At 36.1% G+C, this 18362-nt stretch overlaps 1 protein-coding gene across 1 annotated transcript; it reads left to right on the forward strand.

The window, feature by feature from the left end:
- The first annotated feature begins 448 nt into the window (after positions 1–448).
- tle2c (TLE family member 2, transcriptional corepressor c) lies at positions 449–17712 on the forward strand. The gene is made up of 14 exons (XM_026251538.1): positions 449–755; positions 6699–6799; positions 7279–7342; positions 8212–8256; positions 9570–9632; positions 10039–10113; positions 10882–11059; positions 11393–11409; positions 12450–12593; positions 13373–13423; positions 14086–14235; positions 15539–15649; positions 15829–16093; positions 17233–17712. Exons 1-12 carry the CDS (start codon positions 717–719, stop codon positions 15647–15649), a joined length of 1038 nt encoding a protein of 345 aa, XP_026107323.1. The 5' UTR covers positions 449–716; the 3' UTR covers positions 15829–16093; positions 17233–17712.
- The last annotated feature ends 650 nt before the right edge of the window (positions 17713–18362 follow it).

Here is an 18362-nt window from a genome sequence, read left to right on the forward strand (position 1 = left end):
GCTAGCTATATTTCATTTTATAAGCATATTAACGTTTGTTAAAAACGTTTGAGAATTAACATTACATTCAGTCATTTAGCAGACGCTTTTATCCAAAAGCAAACATTACAAACAACAGATAAGAACACTTTGCAGTCAGAACCAGAAGATAATTAACATTTTCGAGCCATATGCTCCCTCAGGATTTGCCTACGGGTTTTCGTGGTTTTCAATTTGAATGTAAAAACGTGTGGTTAACATTTTTGAAGAGACTGTTTTGTTCTTCAACAGACAGTCATTACTAAATCGTGAAATTTTTTTTATCAAAGCGGCGTCAAATTCGTCAAAAACCAGTAATATTTCGGCTGTTAATAAGGTACATTTTAAAGCAGACTCAAGTGAATCATTCGAGCGAATCGATTCGCTGTTTTTTTTTTTTTTCAGAGCGCGTGTGCGCGCAGGTCAGCGCTGTTTATGTTCCTCTGATCTCCGACGCGCGCTCGTCGTGCACGCGCCCCGCACAGGATGATCTTGTTACACTGTAGCGCGGCGTAACTGTGCGTCATAAAGAGGAAGAGCGTTTGTATCAGGCGATTAGAACGTTTTTAAACTTTTCATCGGCTACCTTGAAATTCTTCAGCTGCTCGAGAACGTTTGGAGCGCGGAGGAGCGAAGCTGATTTCCGCAGCGGACGCGGGGGGGTTCGGTGTCGGTCCTGACCATCGAGATCCCCGTGGATGACCTCCAGAACCATGTATCCGCACGGAAGACCTCAGGTACCGCAGCCTAATCAACTTTCCCTTCCTTGATCGTCTCTAGCGGACCGCTGAGTCGCGCGCGGTTGCCCGTTTTAACGTGCATTATGTTTAGTGTTAGGAGGGTCAGGGTTAAGGTCACGATGAAGAGTTAATTACAGCGTTATGGGCTCAGTGATTGATTCACGGGCTGAGAAAACACACAGGCCTGGAGTCCCATTACAGTCACTGTTAGATATATATAAATGAGCCTATTATTAAACTGCGCGTCTTTTAGATTATGCATGATTCTGTATGGCATACACAGTTTTGCTACGCTTTTTACTTGCAATATTTTAATTTTACATTTATATATAGTTACGTATAGTTATTTTATATCACACTCACACACACGTATTATTTGAAAAGCCTATGTTACTGTACTTGACATGAATCTGTATCTATATTGATCTACAATCAAGAAACCTCAAGAGGAACCACAACATAGTCGGGGAAGCCCTTCTCAAGCTGCCACACATTTAAACACAATTATACTAAACACACATACATACATATTTATACATGCATACATACACACACACACATATATATGTATGTATGTGTGTATATATATATGTGTGTGTATGTATATCGTTTTTGTGTGTGTGTGTGTGTGTGTGTATATATATATATATATATATATATATATATATATATATATATATATATATATATATATATTATATAATATATTATATAATTATTATAAAAAAACAATAATATCTATTTCAGTTATTATGTTTAATAATTGTTTGTATATCAAAAGGTCATGCCAATAAAACACTTTTGAAATGTGAGAGATTGGCAGATGTGCATTTGCAGAAGAGGAGTAATGAGGCATTATTCAAGGCATAAATACAGTAGAAGGACATTCATGAACACAGGGAGAGATCTGTGGCTTGTGTTTGCTCTGTGTGGTGGAGGGATGGACAGATGGATGGACGGCTGAATGAATGGTTTGTTCGAGTTATTGCTGCATGTTGCTACATATGGATCCAGGCCACCCCACTCTCCACTGCAAATGTCATGTTCCATCATCGTCACTGGGCAACACGATACCACACACACACACACACACACACACACACACACACACACACACTGAGCTGCACTTCAAAGCTACCTTTGCTATGATGGCATGTTATTACAGGCCCATGCAGACCCAGTTTTGTGGTAGCATGCATTAGCTTTAAAGTGAGGAATTTTCGTGTGTATAATGAATGACCTTTAGAGAGTGTGCAAATGTGGTTTGGTTTGTTAGTGTGTGCTGTTTTTACATCTGTGGGTTTGGTAATACGTAATGTCTGTGTGTGCTGTTGCCTGCTGGCTGCTGATGATCTGAGTCCAGTGGGCAGCTTCTGTCTGCTCTCAAAACCCTGTCGGATCTGATACAGGACGCTCGTCCCTGCTATACACCTGGGATTAACATCTGCCTCTCTGGTCTCAACCAGTCACATACTGTTGTAGTTTTTATAAATCATTTTAATTGTTGTTTTTATTTTTACATTTTTGTAATTTTTGTCATTTAAATTATTAGTTTTTGTTTTTCATTTCCATTAAAGCTTTAAAGCTTTTAAAAGTATTTTAAGTATGTTTTTTTACATTTACTGTACAAGTTAAATTCAATTTTGCATTAGAAACTAGCTGAAAAAGCAAGTCTAGGTTTGTATTTTATTATTATTTTAGTATCATTGAGACATTGTAAAAATGTTTGTATGTATTTTGAATTAGTTTTTATTTTTCTATTTCAATTTGAATTATATTAATTAAATTATAATTTTCATAGCATTATAATTTTAAAATTGTAGTAAGTTATAGTGCAGTTTTTATTTTTTATAAACATGTCTTACTATATTTTATTCATTTCAGTTTCAGTACATCAAGTAAACAGCATATCCCTGGCAATTAGCTGAAAAAAAGTTGTTTATTTTATTTATTATTATAAGTTAATGTTTATATTGTCAGCCAACTCAATTCTTTCTTTCTTTTTTATGGTCTTGGATTAAGTTTTAGTTTAACTATAATAACCCAAATATAACATTTTAAAACCCAGATGATTGACAGTTGAGCTTGCAATCCTTTGCTATTGTTTAAGGATGCATAATAAACATTATTCGAAATTTTTAAAAAGACAAATATAGTTACTGTGCATTTAAATTCATAAGTGAAAGAATTGCTCAGGAAATGATGACTAAGCTCTTTTGCTTTTGGTGGATCTCATAGACTATTTTTACTAATCAATTACTGCGGGGAAATGAATGTAAACCATACAGTTGCACTCTACTCAGCACTGTTATTTATGTTCGGTTCATACGAGTGTGATGATAATACCAGACGTAAGCAGCCTCTGACACGAAGCAGTGCAGTGTGTTCTTCACATATATATATATGTGTGTGTGGTTTGTGTATCTTACACCATCTGTGTTGTATTTACTGTCATTACATTGATGGTGTTAATGATCAGATCTGGCTTTAGGACACACTAGCTCTACTAACACTTTACATAAAATCACACACAGTTGAACATCTCTCAAAACCCCATCCTGTCAGTTTAAGTGCACGTTTTTAAAATAAAGAATTCAATAGAAATACTTACAGTATGATTTGTAGAGTACATTGGAGTACATGCTTTTTTGCATTTTTTGCACTTTTTAATAGAACAACATAATCACACTGAAAAAAAATTCAGAATGAATAATTTCCTGGTAGAAAATGACCAACTTTTCTGTTATTTCTACAGGTATTTTCTCCAAATATATAATTATTGCACTTTACTGCATTGTATTACAAAAGGCATAATCCATGTCCAAACATAATTTTTTGCTGTTGTCTCAAACGCAATACAATCCAATGCACCATTCAAAACATGAATAACACACCTGTAATATAAAATCAATAGAGAAAAGCCCATTCAATGCATCACTGACCTACAGTTGACAGCAATGGTTTTCACTGTTGAGAGGGAGGATCTGTTTACACAGAATGTGTAGGATTCGATCTGTGCTTATTTTCTATCCGTGAACACATGCACTGGATGGACTTATGTGACGTCTCACGGTCTCGAATCATTAACACTGTTTTCAAGACACTGACTTTGTTGTGTCAACTTTAAAAGTTCAGGTTTGAAGACGCTCTCTGCTCTCAGTGCATGTGGTTTGATGAAACATATTGCTTGTATTAGAAGCTGTGACTGCACACACTGCAGAATTTACACACACACAAAATGCATTTAGGTGGTTCTTCAAGCTTGAATTTCTCAGATGGTAGGAATGGTTCAACTACAATGAAAATATGGCTGAAATTAGGCTCTCTCTCAAGCCATCCAGACTGTGATTTGAAGAAGGCAATCATTTCATCACTTGCTCACCTGTGGATCATCTGCAGTGAATGGGTGCCGTCAGAAGGCGAGTCTAAACATCTGATAAAAACATCAGAATAATCCACACCACTCAACTCCAACAATTAATGTCTTGTGATGTGAAAACCACATGTTTGTAAGAAACAAATCCATCAAGGCATTTTATCTTTAAACTGTCGCTTCTGGCAAAAATATGAGTCAACATAATCAATAATGAACACTTCCTCCAGTGAAAAAGTCTGTCTCCTGTTGTCCTCTCACATTAAACTCCACCCACATGTTTGTTTACAACTGTTTGCACTGTTGTGTTTGTAAACGGTGTTTGATCTGTGCATATTTCTCTCCTGATTCAGAAAAGAGGTCTGATGCAGGACAGAAATAAAAACATCTTAATGATGGATTTGTTTCTTGCACACAGCTTTTCACTTCACATGTCATTAACTGATGGACCGGAGTGGTGTGGATTATTGTGATGTTTTTATCAGCTGTATGGACTCTCATTCTGACGGCACCCATTCACTGCAGAGCATCCGTTGGTGGGCAAGTCATGCAATGCTGCATTTCTATAAATCTGTTCAGATGAAGAAAAAAACTCACATATTCATGTTTGTTTGAACAATTCTTTCAATCATTATTTATGTTTAGTTTTGTTATTTTTTGATAATTAGTGGCATCAAATGAAGATGTAAAATGAACAGCCCTGATAAACAGATAAAGTGTGTGTTTGTGTGTGTGTGTGTGTGTGTGTGTTGGAGGCGGCGGTGCATGGTCTCAGTTCTCATCAGAGCAGTATTGTGTATCGAGGCCTTAACAAGCCGCTCATCAGAGCTGATGTACAGATTCAGTCTCCTGGAATGAGACGATCGCTCCAAACAGATGTGCGTGTTTTTTCCTCCCGAACAGTTGTGTTTTTGCCAATAGCAGCAATCCACACAGGAAGCGTGGATTGGGAACGCAGCAGGTTCATGTGTCGTCTGCACACACACACACACACACACGGCTGTTACCGCTCTTGTATTTGTGCCACATGTGCTGAATATTTCAGCAGCCTACGGTTATTCACGGCTCTGTGATTCCCCTCCCCTCTCCGTCTCTATCTCGTCTGAAAGTGCCCTGCACAGTAAACAGTGTGAGATAGATGACTGCGTTCTTTCAGGGCTGGTGTGAGAGGAACAGTCTGTGTGACAATTCATGGCTCTGTCCGGCTGTACTCGGGTCTCGGACCGTACAACACACTCTTGTCTTGTTTACTGACCAGATCCTCCATTCCTCTGAATATCTGCTCTGCACCATATCCCAGCATATATATCTCAATACAGAATTTCTTGGCATGGTCTATAAGAAAAAAAGATTATTTTATTTTGATGCTAAAGGCACAGTTTGAGTATCATTTTTGGCATGTCTAATCAACTAAATAGTCTATAACAAACTAATAAACTAGCTCTTTTTATTTCATTTTATTTTGATGCAAAAGTTCAAGTCATTTTATTTCAATTCATTTATTTATTGAGGTGTTTATTTGAAAAAAAAATGATGAAAAGGGCATAGTGCAAGCCCATAAATCTTCATTGTTTGGCATTTTCTAACAGGAACATTTATTTTATTTTTAATTTTATTTTTATTATATATATATATATATAATGTGTGTGTGTGTGTGTGTGTGTATATATATATATATATATATTACTTTTTTATTTTATAACTTTTTTTAATAACAAAAGACAGTGCAAGTCCATATGAATCATGATTTGCTGGCATCATCTAACACACGACTGTTGTGATGAGAAGTGCTGTTAGTGATGGTCTGGTTTCTATCAGGGGTCGTATCAAGGTGAATATTGAATATGTGCCTGCAGTCAGTCTCGTGTTTTTGATAAAGCTGATAAAACAAAGCAGTTATTGTCAACGGCAGGGCCATATAAAGTGTCTCTCTACTCGTGCAGTGAAACCTCCTTTGTGCGGTCAGTGTGTGTGTGTGTGTGTGTGTGTGTGTGTGTGTCAGAGGATTTGATTGTGTATTCCCACTTACACAAATGACAAAACACTGAATAAAAAAAAAAGTGATTTATTTAAATCACACACACAAGTCCATACTGTGTCATTTGTTGCCATTCTATAATTTTATTGTAATGAAAAAGGTGCATGTTATTATGTTTTATTTTATTGTGCATATTAATACAGTGTTTTATTTAATTTAATTAAACTTTTTATCATAAGGGGAAGTCCATACAGCTTACTCATACAAGATGTTTCACAAAATGAAAATAGTTGAACCCCACCAAAGAACACTATTTCTTTGAAAACATGATAACATAACACAAAACATGAATTTGACATTGAATCATCATGAAAATAATAGCAGACCCACATTTTCCCACACTGGCTATGTTAAATGAAGAACTGAAAATACAGTTTGTCATTTATCTTTGTATTGTCCTCCTGAGATCACCTAACGTGATTCCTCCATGCAGAGTAATTAGCAATATAATCCTATTACAATGTAGAAATCGTGAATAATAGGCTAACCGATGGCTCTTTTTGCAGTGACAATACTCGTGTGTTTTCAGGCTCCGCTGGTGTCAGGCCACGCCGGAGTGAAATTCACCGTCCTGGAAACTCTCGACCATATAAAAGAGGAATTCCAGCTGTTCCAGGCCCAGTATCACAGGTACACCTCATCCTGGACGATTCAGCACAATACCATTCACACAGACTCATCAAATTAAACTGATGTTCAGAAGCTTCCCACGTTCCTTGACGTTTACTGCTGTGTACTTCATTTCCTTTAATTGCATCTGGATTTGATTCAGTTATGTTGTGATTTAGATCTGTATGATGATCTCCGTCCTCTCTGAGCTGATGAGATTATCTAACTGTGATGCTGGAAATCACCCCAGCCACTAGAAACGCCGGTGTTCACCGATACAGACTATTAGCCAGCTAATCCTGAGAGTCTCATTAGGAGCAATTACAAAAGCTACTGAACGTCTTTCTTTAGAATGGTAAACATCAGTGTACATTATAAAATGCGATCGGCTTCAGTAAAAGTGGTTCTGTTTTATATTGGAAGGACTGATAGACCACTGTCACATGACGAGGGCACAGTGTCACATGACCTCACAACGTGCGTGGTTTTCTGTTTTTCAGTCTGAAGCTGGAATGTGAGAAGCTGGCGAGTGAGAAAACCGAGATGCACAGACATTATATCATGGTAAGAGTGACATTCAACAACATTACCCATAATCCTCAGCTGTGTATATCAAATTGTGTAGTTTAAATTGTATTGTATCTGAAATTCATTGGAACAACACTGACTGTACAAGATGAATGATCTGTCCTCAAGGCGTTTAGTCATTTCGAAATTGAAAAAAAATCAGTAACTAGCTTTTCTGTCAACTGGCAAAGCTGCACAATTATTGGTTGATGCAAATCATTTCAAATCGGCCAAAAATGGGATAATTAATTGCATAGGCACATATATCTTTCACAGCTTTTAGATTAAGTACTGAAACATTATGCATTTTATAATTTTGTAATGCATGAATTAGATCCAATATAAAAATAAATAACAAAAGTAAAAATGTATGCATTGTATTTTTATTTTGCGCATAGTGTCATAGTGCATGTGTATGTCCATACACTTTTATTTGTTATTGATATAGGCATAGTGCAAGTCCATATAGTCTTATCATACAAGATGTTTTGCAAAATGAAAATACACATAAAATGCTCAATTTATAGTTATGCCCTACCAAATAACACTATTTCATTGAAAACTGGGATACAGTTGTCTGTAAAGTACTGAAAGCTGATAAATGATGACGTTAAGATCCTGCAGCTCAGTTGATCAATAGCACGAATGCACTATAAATCACTTTAGATAAAGGCGTCTGTCAAATGCATAGATGCAAATGATGATCTACACACATTAATATGAAAGAGAAATGAATGTCAGGTCTTTGACTGTGAATATGGGTGATTTCTGGCCTCTGGTAACACATGCAGAACAGTTCTGTCACTTGGGTGGATGTAGTTGTGATTTATGTCGTGTAACTGAACTGCCCTTGTTTCCTTCCACAGTATTATGAGATGTCTTACGGGCTGAACATTGAAATGCAGAAGCAGGTGAGTGACGGATGTGCCTTTGCATTCTGATTTCATTACAGATCAGCGTGATCTCTGTGTAATCAGCTTTACAGTACGAGGTGTCTTTGTGTGCGGGAATTCTGGGGTCTGGGTGGCAGGTTAGTGATGGCACGGGATGAACAAACACTAATTGCTGCTGAAACTACATGATTTAGTGTTTGATAGGGATGGAACAGGGTCTCCAGTTGCAGGGATTGAACCTCAGACTGTCGTATCAGCAGCACAGACGTTTACACTTTAGATTTCAGCTGTTACATTCATTCAGTTCAGCTGTTTAAAGGTTTGGGTTTGAAAGAAGTCTCTTCTGCTCACCAAGGCTGCATTTATTTGATCACAAATATAGTAAAGCGGTAATATTGTGAGGAATTATTGTAATGTAGAATAATCGTTTTCTATTTGAATATTTTGTAATTTATTCCTGTGATCAAAGCTGAGTATTCAGCATCATTCCTCCAGTTTTCAGTGTCACATGATCTTCAGAAATCATTCTGATATGCTGCTCAAGAAGCACTTTCCTTAAATATATTTCAAAGTAGGTTTAAGGTTTGTCTGTTTTCATTTGTCTTTGTCATCTTTAGGAGGGATGTGCTGTATACATGCAATGTGCCTGATTCAGTGTTTGTTGGGTATTTACTCTGAAGCAGGGTTTAAGCCTGACTACTCTATATGAACAAACACACACACACATACACACACACACAGACACACACTAGAGTGGGCTAATCCAGATAAGACCCCTGCATCTCCTCGTTTTCCAGGCCATCTGTTGGAAATGCCTGGATTTGAGAGTGTATGTGGGTCAGAGTGTGTGGGATCAGCCTGAATGGAAGTGTGTACATATGTGATCTGTGTGTGTGTGTGTGTGTGTGTATTGATATTAAAAGCACCTCTGGTAGCTAGGAAATACTCCTTTGTGTATCTATCTATCTATCTATCTATCTATCTATCTATCGTTCTATCTATCTATCGTTCTATCTATCGTTCTATCTATCGTTCTATCTATCATTCTATCGTTCTTTTGTTCTATTGTTCTATCTGTCTATCATATAACATTTTTGTTAATAATATGAAAACCTGTGCCAAACTGTGTCAAACATACAAGGTTTAAAAGAAAGATTTCTCTAAATATAATATATAATGTGGAACCGTTCCTGAAGGAAGAGCATATAGTGACGCTTTAGCTACTGTTTTATAGAGAAACAACCCGTTTGAGCTCAGTTAGCCGGACTCTTTTCTTCAGTATGTGGTTCAGTATCTGTTGTTTGATGGGAATTGTGTGTGTGTTTCTGCAGGCAGAGATTGTAAAGCGGCTCAGTGCTATATGCAGTCAGATCATTCCACTGCTGTCCCAGGAGGTGAGCGCGCACGCACACACACACACACACACACGCTCATCCTCTCCCCCCGTGACTATTCACACATGAATTATTTACAGCAGAGGTGGTCATCAACAGAGAGCTTCCAGTCGCCCACCTCTCCCTAGATCAATATTTCATACTGTTCTTTTCTAAGCCTCGCTGAGTGGATTTGGTTATTTTGTAATCATAAGGCCCTCTGGGAACATCAGGTCTGCCACAGAGACTCTCTTCAGTTGACCTGCTGTTTGCTGCACACACGCTTCTGCTTTGTTTGTGGTTCTTCACAATGAAAGGTGCTGTCGTGTAGCAGGTTTGGCTTCGGGGGTAGTTTTGCATGTTTGCTCTTGATCTTTGAATATCTTCTCTATTCATGCGTCATGTGGGAATGTGTGTGTTCCTGCAGCATCAGCATCAGGTCGCTCAAGCAGTGGAAAGATCCAAACATGTTAGCATGGCCGAACTCAACGCTATCATCGGGGTGAGTCTGTTTACCTTGCTGTCCTCCTAATCAATCAAACTTCAGTACAGCTTTCAGTCTGAGCAATGAGGAAGGTTATTAGAGTTCATTAAAACACAGACAGACAGACAGACAGATAGATAGAAAACCTGCTCTCAAAGAAACATTACTAATTTTCATTTAGTTGAAATTATGTACTAGAAGAACTAAAATTAAAAGTGAAAGATGATAAAAAAACTACTTATTAATATTAATAATATATACAAAAAATTATAAAAATGAGAAAAAGTACAAAAATAGTAAAACTTAAGGAAAAGTGTCATTAAAAACATTAAATATAAAAATAAAAACTTAATTCAAACTATAATATTATAGTTTATAATTTATACTACAATTGATTTTCAGATGTGGTAATATAATCTTTAGACATTTGGACATTTTATATAGATCAAATCTATCTATCAAAATGATAGATTTTTCTTTTATGCCAAAATCATTAGGATATTAAGTGAAGGTCACGTCCCGTTAAGATATTTTGTAAATTTCCTAGTGTAAATATATAAAAAACTTTTTTTTCGTTATATGCATTGCTAATAACTTCATTTGGACAACTTTAAAGGCTATTTTCTTAGTATTTAGATTTTTTTTACTCCCTCAGATTCCAGATTTTCAAATAGTTGTATCTCGGCTAAAAAATTGTCCCTTATGACTGGTTTTGTGGTCCAGGGTCACATACATGCTTTGACTTGACATTGACTTGACATTTTTCTCTCCGTTCCCTCTTTGTAGCAGCAGCAGTTCCAGCATCTATCCCATCATGCCTCGGGCTTCCCTCTGACGCCACACCCCTCAGGACTGACTCTGGGAGCGGGTGCGAGCCTCATGGCTCTTCCCGGGGGCTTCCCGTTCCCCCCGCACCTGATGCCTAAAGATGACCTCACTCACCCCGAGCCGCTGGACTCCAGAGGTGAGCCGGAGTCAAACCAATAATCGCATCCAAAATAAATGTTTTTGTTTATGTAATGTGTGTGTACTGTGTATATTTATTATGTATAGAAGAATACACACATATAGTATATATTTTGAAAATATTTACAAGTATGTATTTTATTGATGTGTACATGGACATTACTGTAAATGAGTATTTTTTTCTATAAGTGACATCATCATGCCTGAGATTTGATCTATAGATATTAGACTAAAATTACTCTGGAATATTCCTGATATTATTATATGCTCAAGATAACCGGATCATCATATCTCAGTGAGTCAATCCTTCTGTGTCTCTTCATTTCTGTAGATGGAGCTCCGAACAGAGTGAGTATTACACCTCAGTGTTCTGTGGCGTTTCAGGAATATTCATCTTCTCATTGGTCCATCCATTAGAGAAGTCTATTATTCATGTGTTTGCATGCTCTTGTTTTCTGTAAGGACTGCACTGCTGATTGGATTGTATGTGTTCAATTGGATTTTTGTATAGAATAGCATTTTCCATTCTCCACCTTTTCCATAGAAACTGTGCATTTGTGGATTTGACCCATAGAAACATAATCTTGCAGTCGTTTAGTTTTACTTTTCATTTCTCAAAAATCAGACTGAGGAACTATTGGCATTTTATCAAGCTTCAAAATATATATGATGTTTAACTGTTTCAGCAATCCAAAAAAAAAACAATTCCAAACCCATTCCTTCCTTCCTTACTTCCTTCTAATTAAAAAATGAATGGTTATCTACATATACAAAATGCATTTTGTATGAAAAGTCATGTGATACAGGTTTTAAAGGTTTAAAATATGCATTAATATACATAATCATTCTTAATATCAGGTAAATGTATTATAAACACATTTATTATAAACCTGTTTGCTGTTTCTGGCTCTAACAGAGAGCTGTAATCTTTATGCAAGTGTTGTGAGGCAGTATCATTTATTTGAATGCTAATGTCAAGTTGCAAATAAAAAGGATAGAACTAAATCTTATACATTTTTTGTAATTGTTAAATAATTTATTTAACTTTCCCAAAACCATTTTTGGGTTGATTTTCCAGCAAAAAGAACCATTTAGCTGTAATTACTATTACTGTGTTATGAAATCATGTGTTAAAATCACAGCTATATCTGCACAATGAAAATTAAGTTGAATCTACTTTAATCTAATCTAATCAAATATTTCCATAATATAGATTCTAATAATCTTCTAAATAGGAGATCATGTAATATTTGTATATTTTAAATATTTAATGTGTAAATGAATATGATTTTTTTATTTTTTTTATTTTATGAAGACGTTTCATACTTTACACTTCTTTGACTGAGAGTGTGAGATGCTAGTGTTTATGTGATGTGTGTATATTTCAGAGCGGCAGCGGCTCTCCGGTGAGCCATCGGTCTTCAGGCCTGCGTCTGGGTCTTCCTCCTCCTTCCTCTTCCTCATCCTCTCACGCTGATATGGACACTAAACGGGGCGGCGCAGACCAGAGCAGCACGGCACGAACACGACGGGTGAAACGCACTGCTTCCTCGCTTTACAGTTTCAAATCATTCATCCTGAAGTCTGTGTGATTTTCACTGGTGCTTCCATGTTCAGCTAAACTGCATCACACGACTGCTGACTGCCAATGAATATTAATGCTCATTATTTATTTAAAGTGCTATCATTTCATCCCTGGTTTACTGACTTATGAATTCACTCACCAAACTAAAGGAAAACTGCTCAAATGTTGCTCTTCCGTCGCTCCAGAGACATCACACAGCTTTCAGTATCAGATTAAGTATCAATAAATCTCCCGTTGTTCCCCTGGAGAAATAAAATATAGACATGAATGAGTCAAAAGTTGTCATACAGCAGGATTATTAACCTATAACATTAATGTCGTTAGAACGGCGAAATGTCATGCGAAATGTTTGTTTGTTATTTTAGTATTATTTATAAACAGTTCCAGGCTTTCATTAATATTTCGAAGCAGTTCTTATCTTTATATTTTGTTTAATCTTTAGTTATGTGCTTTTGTCATATTATTATTATTATTAATATTTGTATTTTATATTACTATTTAGCTTTCATTATTATTTTGGTTTTTAGCTTTAGTTCAGTTTTAGTTTGTATTTATTTCCAGTTATGTCAGTTCTTCAGCTTAAAACTATTTTCTTTCTTTATCATATTTTTTCTTTTCTTTGGTATCTTGACAAATCAGAGGACTGTTTGAGAAAGAGTTCATCTCATTGCTGAGGTTATTTTACGCTCATGGTTGTGTTGGTCTGTTCTTGTGTGTTCCCTGCAGGAAAGTGGTGGTAAAAATGAAGACGCGCTCAGAAGAGACGGCACTAAAGAGGTGAAAACAGTTCTCGCTTTCTATTTCTTTCATTATGCATTATGCTTTCATTTATTAACTTGGTAATATTCATTGACAGCATTCGTTTTATCTCATTATATAATGTTTGATAGATCATTAGTTCAATACTTCACATTTCTAGAAATCACAAGATACTTGAATTCTTATATTTTCATCTTCATGTTCATTGTTTGAACTATTGATGTTTTTAATGAATTCCTAATGACAGTTATTGTACAATTTATCCGGGTTCAAAAATCATAAACTTAAGTCATGATAGCTGGCATCACAACATGTTTACCTGGTAAACAGAAACATCAATTTTTTTTAATAAAAGTAATATGTTGAGCCAAATGCATGTAAAACCTAAAGAAAAATAAGTATGTTATTAAAAAAAAAAAAAACATGACAAACTTTACCAGGAAAGCATTAAATATGATCAGAAATGATGTTTGTTTGCTAAGGAAAGCTTCACTAAAATGTTCATGAATAGGGCTAGTGAGTTCATGCATCGATTGTCTGTGCTTTAAATTCTACTGTGGATTCTACTCTTAAACCCCATTGCCTCCTGTTGAAGAAGTCATACTTCGGCGATACTTGCATGGGCAAACACTGCTGTAGTTGCAGTTTTTGATGACTTCTTGGGCTGTCTGTGTTTGCAGAAAAGCGCGTCCCCCGCAGGAGTCTCTCCCAGATCGACGGAAGGGAACGGACTGAGCGGCTCTCCGGTCCTCCGGAAGAATCCATCCAGAGAAGGCTCTTCCTCCCCTCGCTCTCAGCCGCGCTCGCCTCTCTGCAGGAGCCCCACTCGGGTACACATCGTCAGGAAATCATCTCACACAAATACTCCACCTTTTCCTTAAAATAGGGTCTGAAACAGACCATTGATGTGTTTCACTCTGTCCGTTTCATGCCATTTACATGATTTGGTAAATTATAGCTTATCAGAAATATCTAGGACCTCTATTATTTCCATGATACAGAGTTAACAGACCAAAAGTAGGGCTGTACACTTAATCAAATCACAATATGACTAGAATCTGTGATATTAAACTGCAAAAGACTTGTACTGAATATATGAAGTGGTGAGAGTCTCTTTCCCAGCATTTCACTGAGAAAATATCATCAACTCTACAACTCCCCAAAATAAATGTTTGGTTTTCTTAATAATATAGTTTATTATTTTTTAAAGGAGTATTACACAGTTTTCAACCATGTTTTCATTTAAACCGTAAACCATTGTTGTGCAAAAAAATTGTTCCAATTTATTAAAAAGATTAAAAATGTTGAAATTTCATCCAGTCATAAAGCACAGAATCCAGAAGATTTCAGACTGACAGACATATTTCATAGGGAACTATTATTGTTAAAATGTTAAGAAATTATTTTGTTATATATTATTATGTTATATTTCTTTTGTTATTTTGAGTTCAATTTATTAGAGATCCTCTTTTGATTAATACAGTTTTAATAAACCATTAAAAACTTAATCCAGAATGAAAAGTCAATCATGGAATTTCTGAAAAAAAAAGAGAGAGACAATTTATAGGGTTGTCTTGTTATAATAAATTATTCAATTGTTAAAGATTTATGCTTTCATTGATTAGATATCCTTTTGGAATTTTAAAATTTTATTTAGAATTTATTTTAAACATAATCCAGAAAAATCAAAACCCAAAACACGGAAATTTTGGGTTAATAACATGGAATTGTTGTAAATGTAAAAAAGCATTTTATTGCTTTATTACTGATAAAATTGTAGTAAATGATTGCATTAAAATATTCTGGATTCAACTAATTAGACATTCTTTTGTCTTAATAAAATTTAATTAAAAGCATAATCCAGAAGAATTCAAACCACACATAATAAAACAATATTAGGGGGGGGATATGCATTTCATATTGTTGTGCTGTTAAAATTCTATTAAATGATTACATTGTTAAATATTTGTGATTTCAATTGATTACATGTCTTTTTTTCAATAAAACCACCAAATTTGGGGAAAAATTTACTGGATTTGACAGAGCCCTAATAATTAGTATTATTCAAATAAAGTAAAAAGAGCAGTTTGTGTGGACCTGGCCGTGGTTCAGTTGTTCTCTCTGTGTTCTCAGGAGAAAGTGAGATCTCCGTCTCCTCCAGCGTCCCATGAATCACTCTCTCCTGGCTCCCCAGCACCTCTCTCATCCTCCGCCCGCGGCCCGTCTCCCGCTCTCAAACACTAGGTACGTCCTGACTCCTGACTCATGCTTTTACAGCTTACAGTAAGCGTGGGCGGCTGGGGGATGGTTTTCAGTCGGATGTGATTTCATCTCTCGCTCGCCTCCAAATGGTTTTTCCAATTCCTGCAATTCATTTCCAGTGATGAATGCTTATACACCTTGACGTCTGGTTTTCCTCCCAGGACCCACTCCAACCCATGGAGTGAGACTAGTGAAAGACAGCCGCTACCCCTCCCCAACCCACCCTTCCCAGAATGCACAGGGCCAGTCCCAGAATGCTCGGGCCTGGGCATCAGGTGCCTTGTCAGAAGCCCTTCATCCGTCCTCGTGGCCCTCCGAGCCGAACTCTGAGAGAACCGCATCTGTGTTCTCCCGCGCCGGGCGTAATCAGCCAATCAGCTGTCTGACAGCTCTGTCAGCCAATGAGAAAGAAAGCTGAAGATTCTGGTGAGTGATATCTGCTGGTGTTTGTAATCTTTTATATACTACACATTATTATTGTCACATAATGTATTCGTATTTCATATTATCATGTTTTTTTTATATATATATATATGCATTTTAAGATAAAAGATAAATTATATAAATAAATATTTTATAATAATATTTAAATTAAATTTTCTTCAGGCCAACATCTAAATATATATGATAAATTTGTCTAAATGATTAGATTGCCTAAAACAATATATTTACTAAAAAACTTCTTAATGAATACATTTATGATGAAAATATAAAAGACTTTCAAAAATCTTTGTCATAGAGGCACATTTTTTGAAGCTGAGATTTATACATCAGCTGAAAGCTGAATAACTAAGCTATGTATTGATTTATGGTTTGTTAGGATCTAACAACATTTGAATACAACCGAGACAACAATTATTTGAAAATCTGAGGGTGCCAAAAAAAAAAAAGTAATATTGAGAAAATCGAATTTGAAGTTTGAAGTTCTTGGCAATGCATATTACTAATCAAAAATGAAGTTTTGATGTATTTACGGTAGGAATTGTACAAAATATCTTCTTGGAACATGATGTTTACTCAATATCCTAATGATTTTTGGCATAATAGAAAAATGGATAATTTTGACCCATATAATGTATTTTTGGCTATTGATACAAATATACCCCAGAGACTTAAGACTGGTTTTGTGCTCCAGGTCTCAATTGTAACCCATTTTACTTTGGTAATGTGACAGGTTTCTGAGTAAAGTACATATTCAGTGAGGAAAAAATATAGTTTGGGTTCTTTTCCATTAGTTATTCATTTGTAATTATTAAAATGGAATTTTAATAACAATTAGTTTCAAGTGGGCATACCTAGAATTTGATAAAAGATTGTGAAGACAATTTTTGAGATCTTAGTTTTGTAGCTGTTAGTATACATGAGATACTGCGTTTGTTATACAGTATGAGCACTATCTCTTCATGACATTTGCTGATCAAAATCTATTGTTTATTTGAAGATGATGTAAGATCCTAACATGGTACTGTATGTCTTTAGCTCTGTGCTGAACATGTCCAGCAGTGTTAAAGTGCACAATAACAGTTTCTGTTGTGTAACCCTGTGTGCTTGGTTTGGTCTTTCAGTGTCATCTCCCACACAGAAATGGACTGAGACGCACGCTTTTACTGCCAATCTGATGTCAAAACGAGTTCAGAACAAAGACATGGGAACTTCTAAACCAATGGACATTAAGGTGTTCCTGTTATAGCACCTTTTCACTTTCTCCCCGGAGCTTTTAACTCAGTGAAGAGCTGGATTCACCCTTTCCCCTCACTGAAGCAGACTCATTTGAGTGCATAGCATTAGTTTCAGACAGTAGTCCAAGAGAAATCATGCTGTTTTTGCTTGTACTAAACATGCTTCTGTTGTTCATATAGGAATACTCTCTTTATGATGCTAAATGAAGCAATAAAGCATGAGAATCTGTGCTGTGTTGTGAATTAAATCATGAGCAAAGGATGCTGTTAATGTGTTTATATTCACAAAACAGCACGATCTTATGGTTAATGCGTAATAAAGACATTAAGTACACAAAGGTTGATTAAAATATCATTTTATTAAACTAATTCATGTGTGTGCTGCCTGATTTGAACACTAGGCTGCGCTATAATCAAACACACATCAGTCTGATCAGGTTTGGGTCTGCTTTGCTCCATGTGGAGCTAGTTATGAGATCTTCACTGCCAATCTATGCAGATGAAATGGCTTGACTGTTTGTTTGCAAACTCTGCTGGTATTAACACGAACGGTTAATAATGACTGCTCAGCTGACGTCAAACACTGATAGATTTAGTGCATCTAAAATCATTTACCAGATGAACTAATGTTTTGGCTGAAGTGGCCAAACAGTTTTATCTGACTGATGTAAGACAGCATCGTGAAATATCGCCGGTCAAACACAGGTCATGCATCCCAGAATGCTTTGAGGATGAAGCGCTGGAAACATTTTTAGGTCGTGTTCTCATAACACTGATTCTTCAATACTGGGACAGAAGTGCAAAATGAAATTGGATTGACATGTTCAGAGCATTTCATTTGAATTTTGGTGAAACTTTTTTCTTTCTTGTCAGTCACTCAGCATGTGTTGAGATCCATACAGATTCAAATAATGACTGAGGAATCGAGATAACAGTTTGGTTACAAACCAATTTCTGCTCCATTTCTGGAATTATGACAATAAAAAATGTTTTACTGTTCACAAGATCATATTTTT

The sequence above is a fragment of the Carassius auratus genome, unplaced genomic scaffold, assembly GCF_003368295.1.
Source record: "Carassius auratus strain Wakin unplaced genomic scaffold, ASM336829v1 scaf_tig00027603, whole genome shotgun sequence".
NCBI classification, from domain to species: Eukaryota; Metazoa; Chordata; class Actinopteri; order Cypriniformes; family Cyprinidae; genus Carassius; species Carassius auratus.

Excerpts from the sequence above, each read along its gene's own strand:
- tle2c (XM_026251538.1), top strand. The coding sequence starts at position 717 with ATGACCTCCAGAACCATGTATCCGCACGGAAGACCTCAG. Across the intron at positions 7,343-8,211 it reads TGCACAGACATTATATCATG|TATTATGAGATGTCTTACGG; the intron begins GTAAGAGTGACA and ends TTCCTTCCACAG. Across the intron at positions 12,594-13,372 it reads GCACGGCACGAACACGACGG|GAAAGTGGTGGTAAAAATGA; the intron begins GTGAAACGCACT and ends TGTTCCCTGCAG.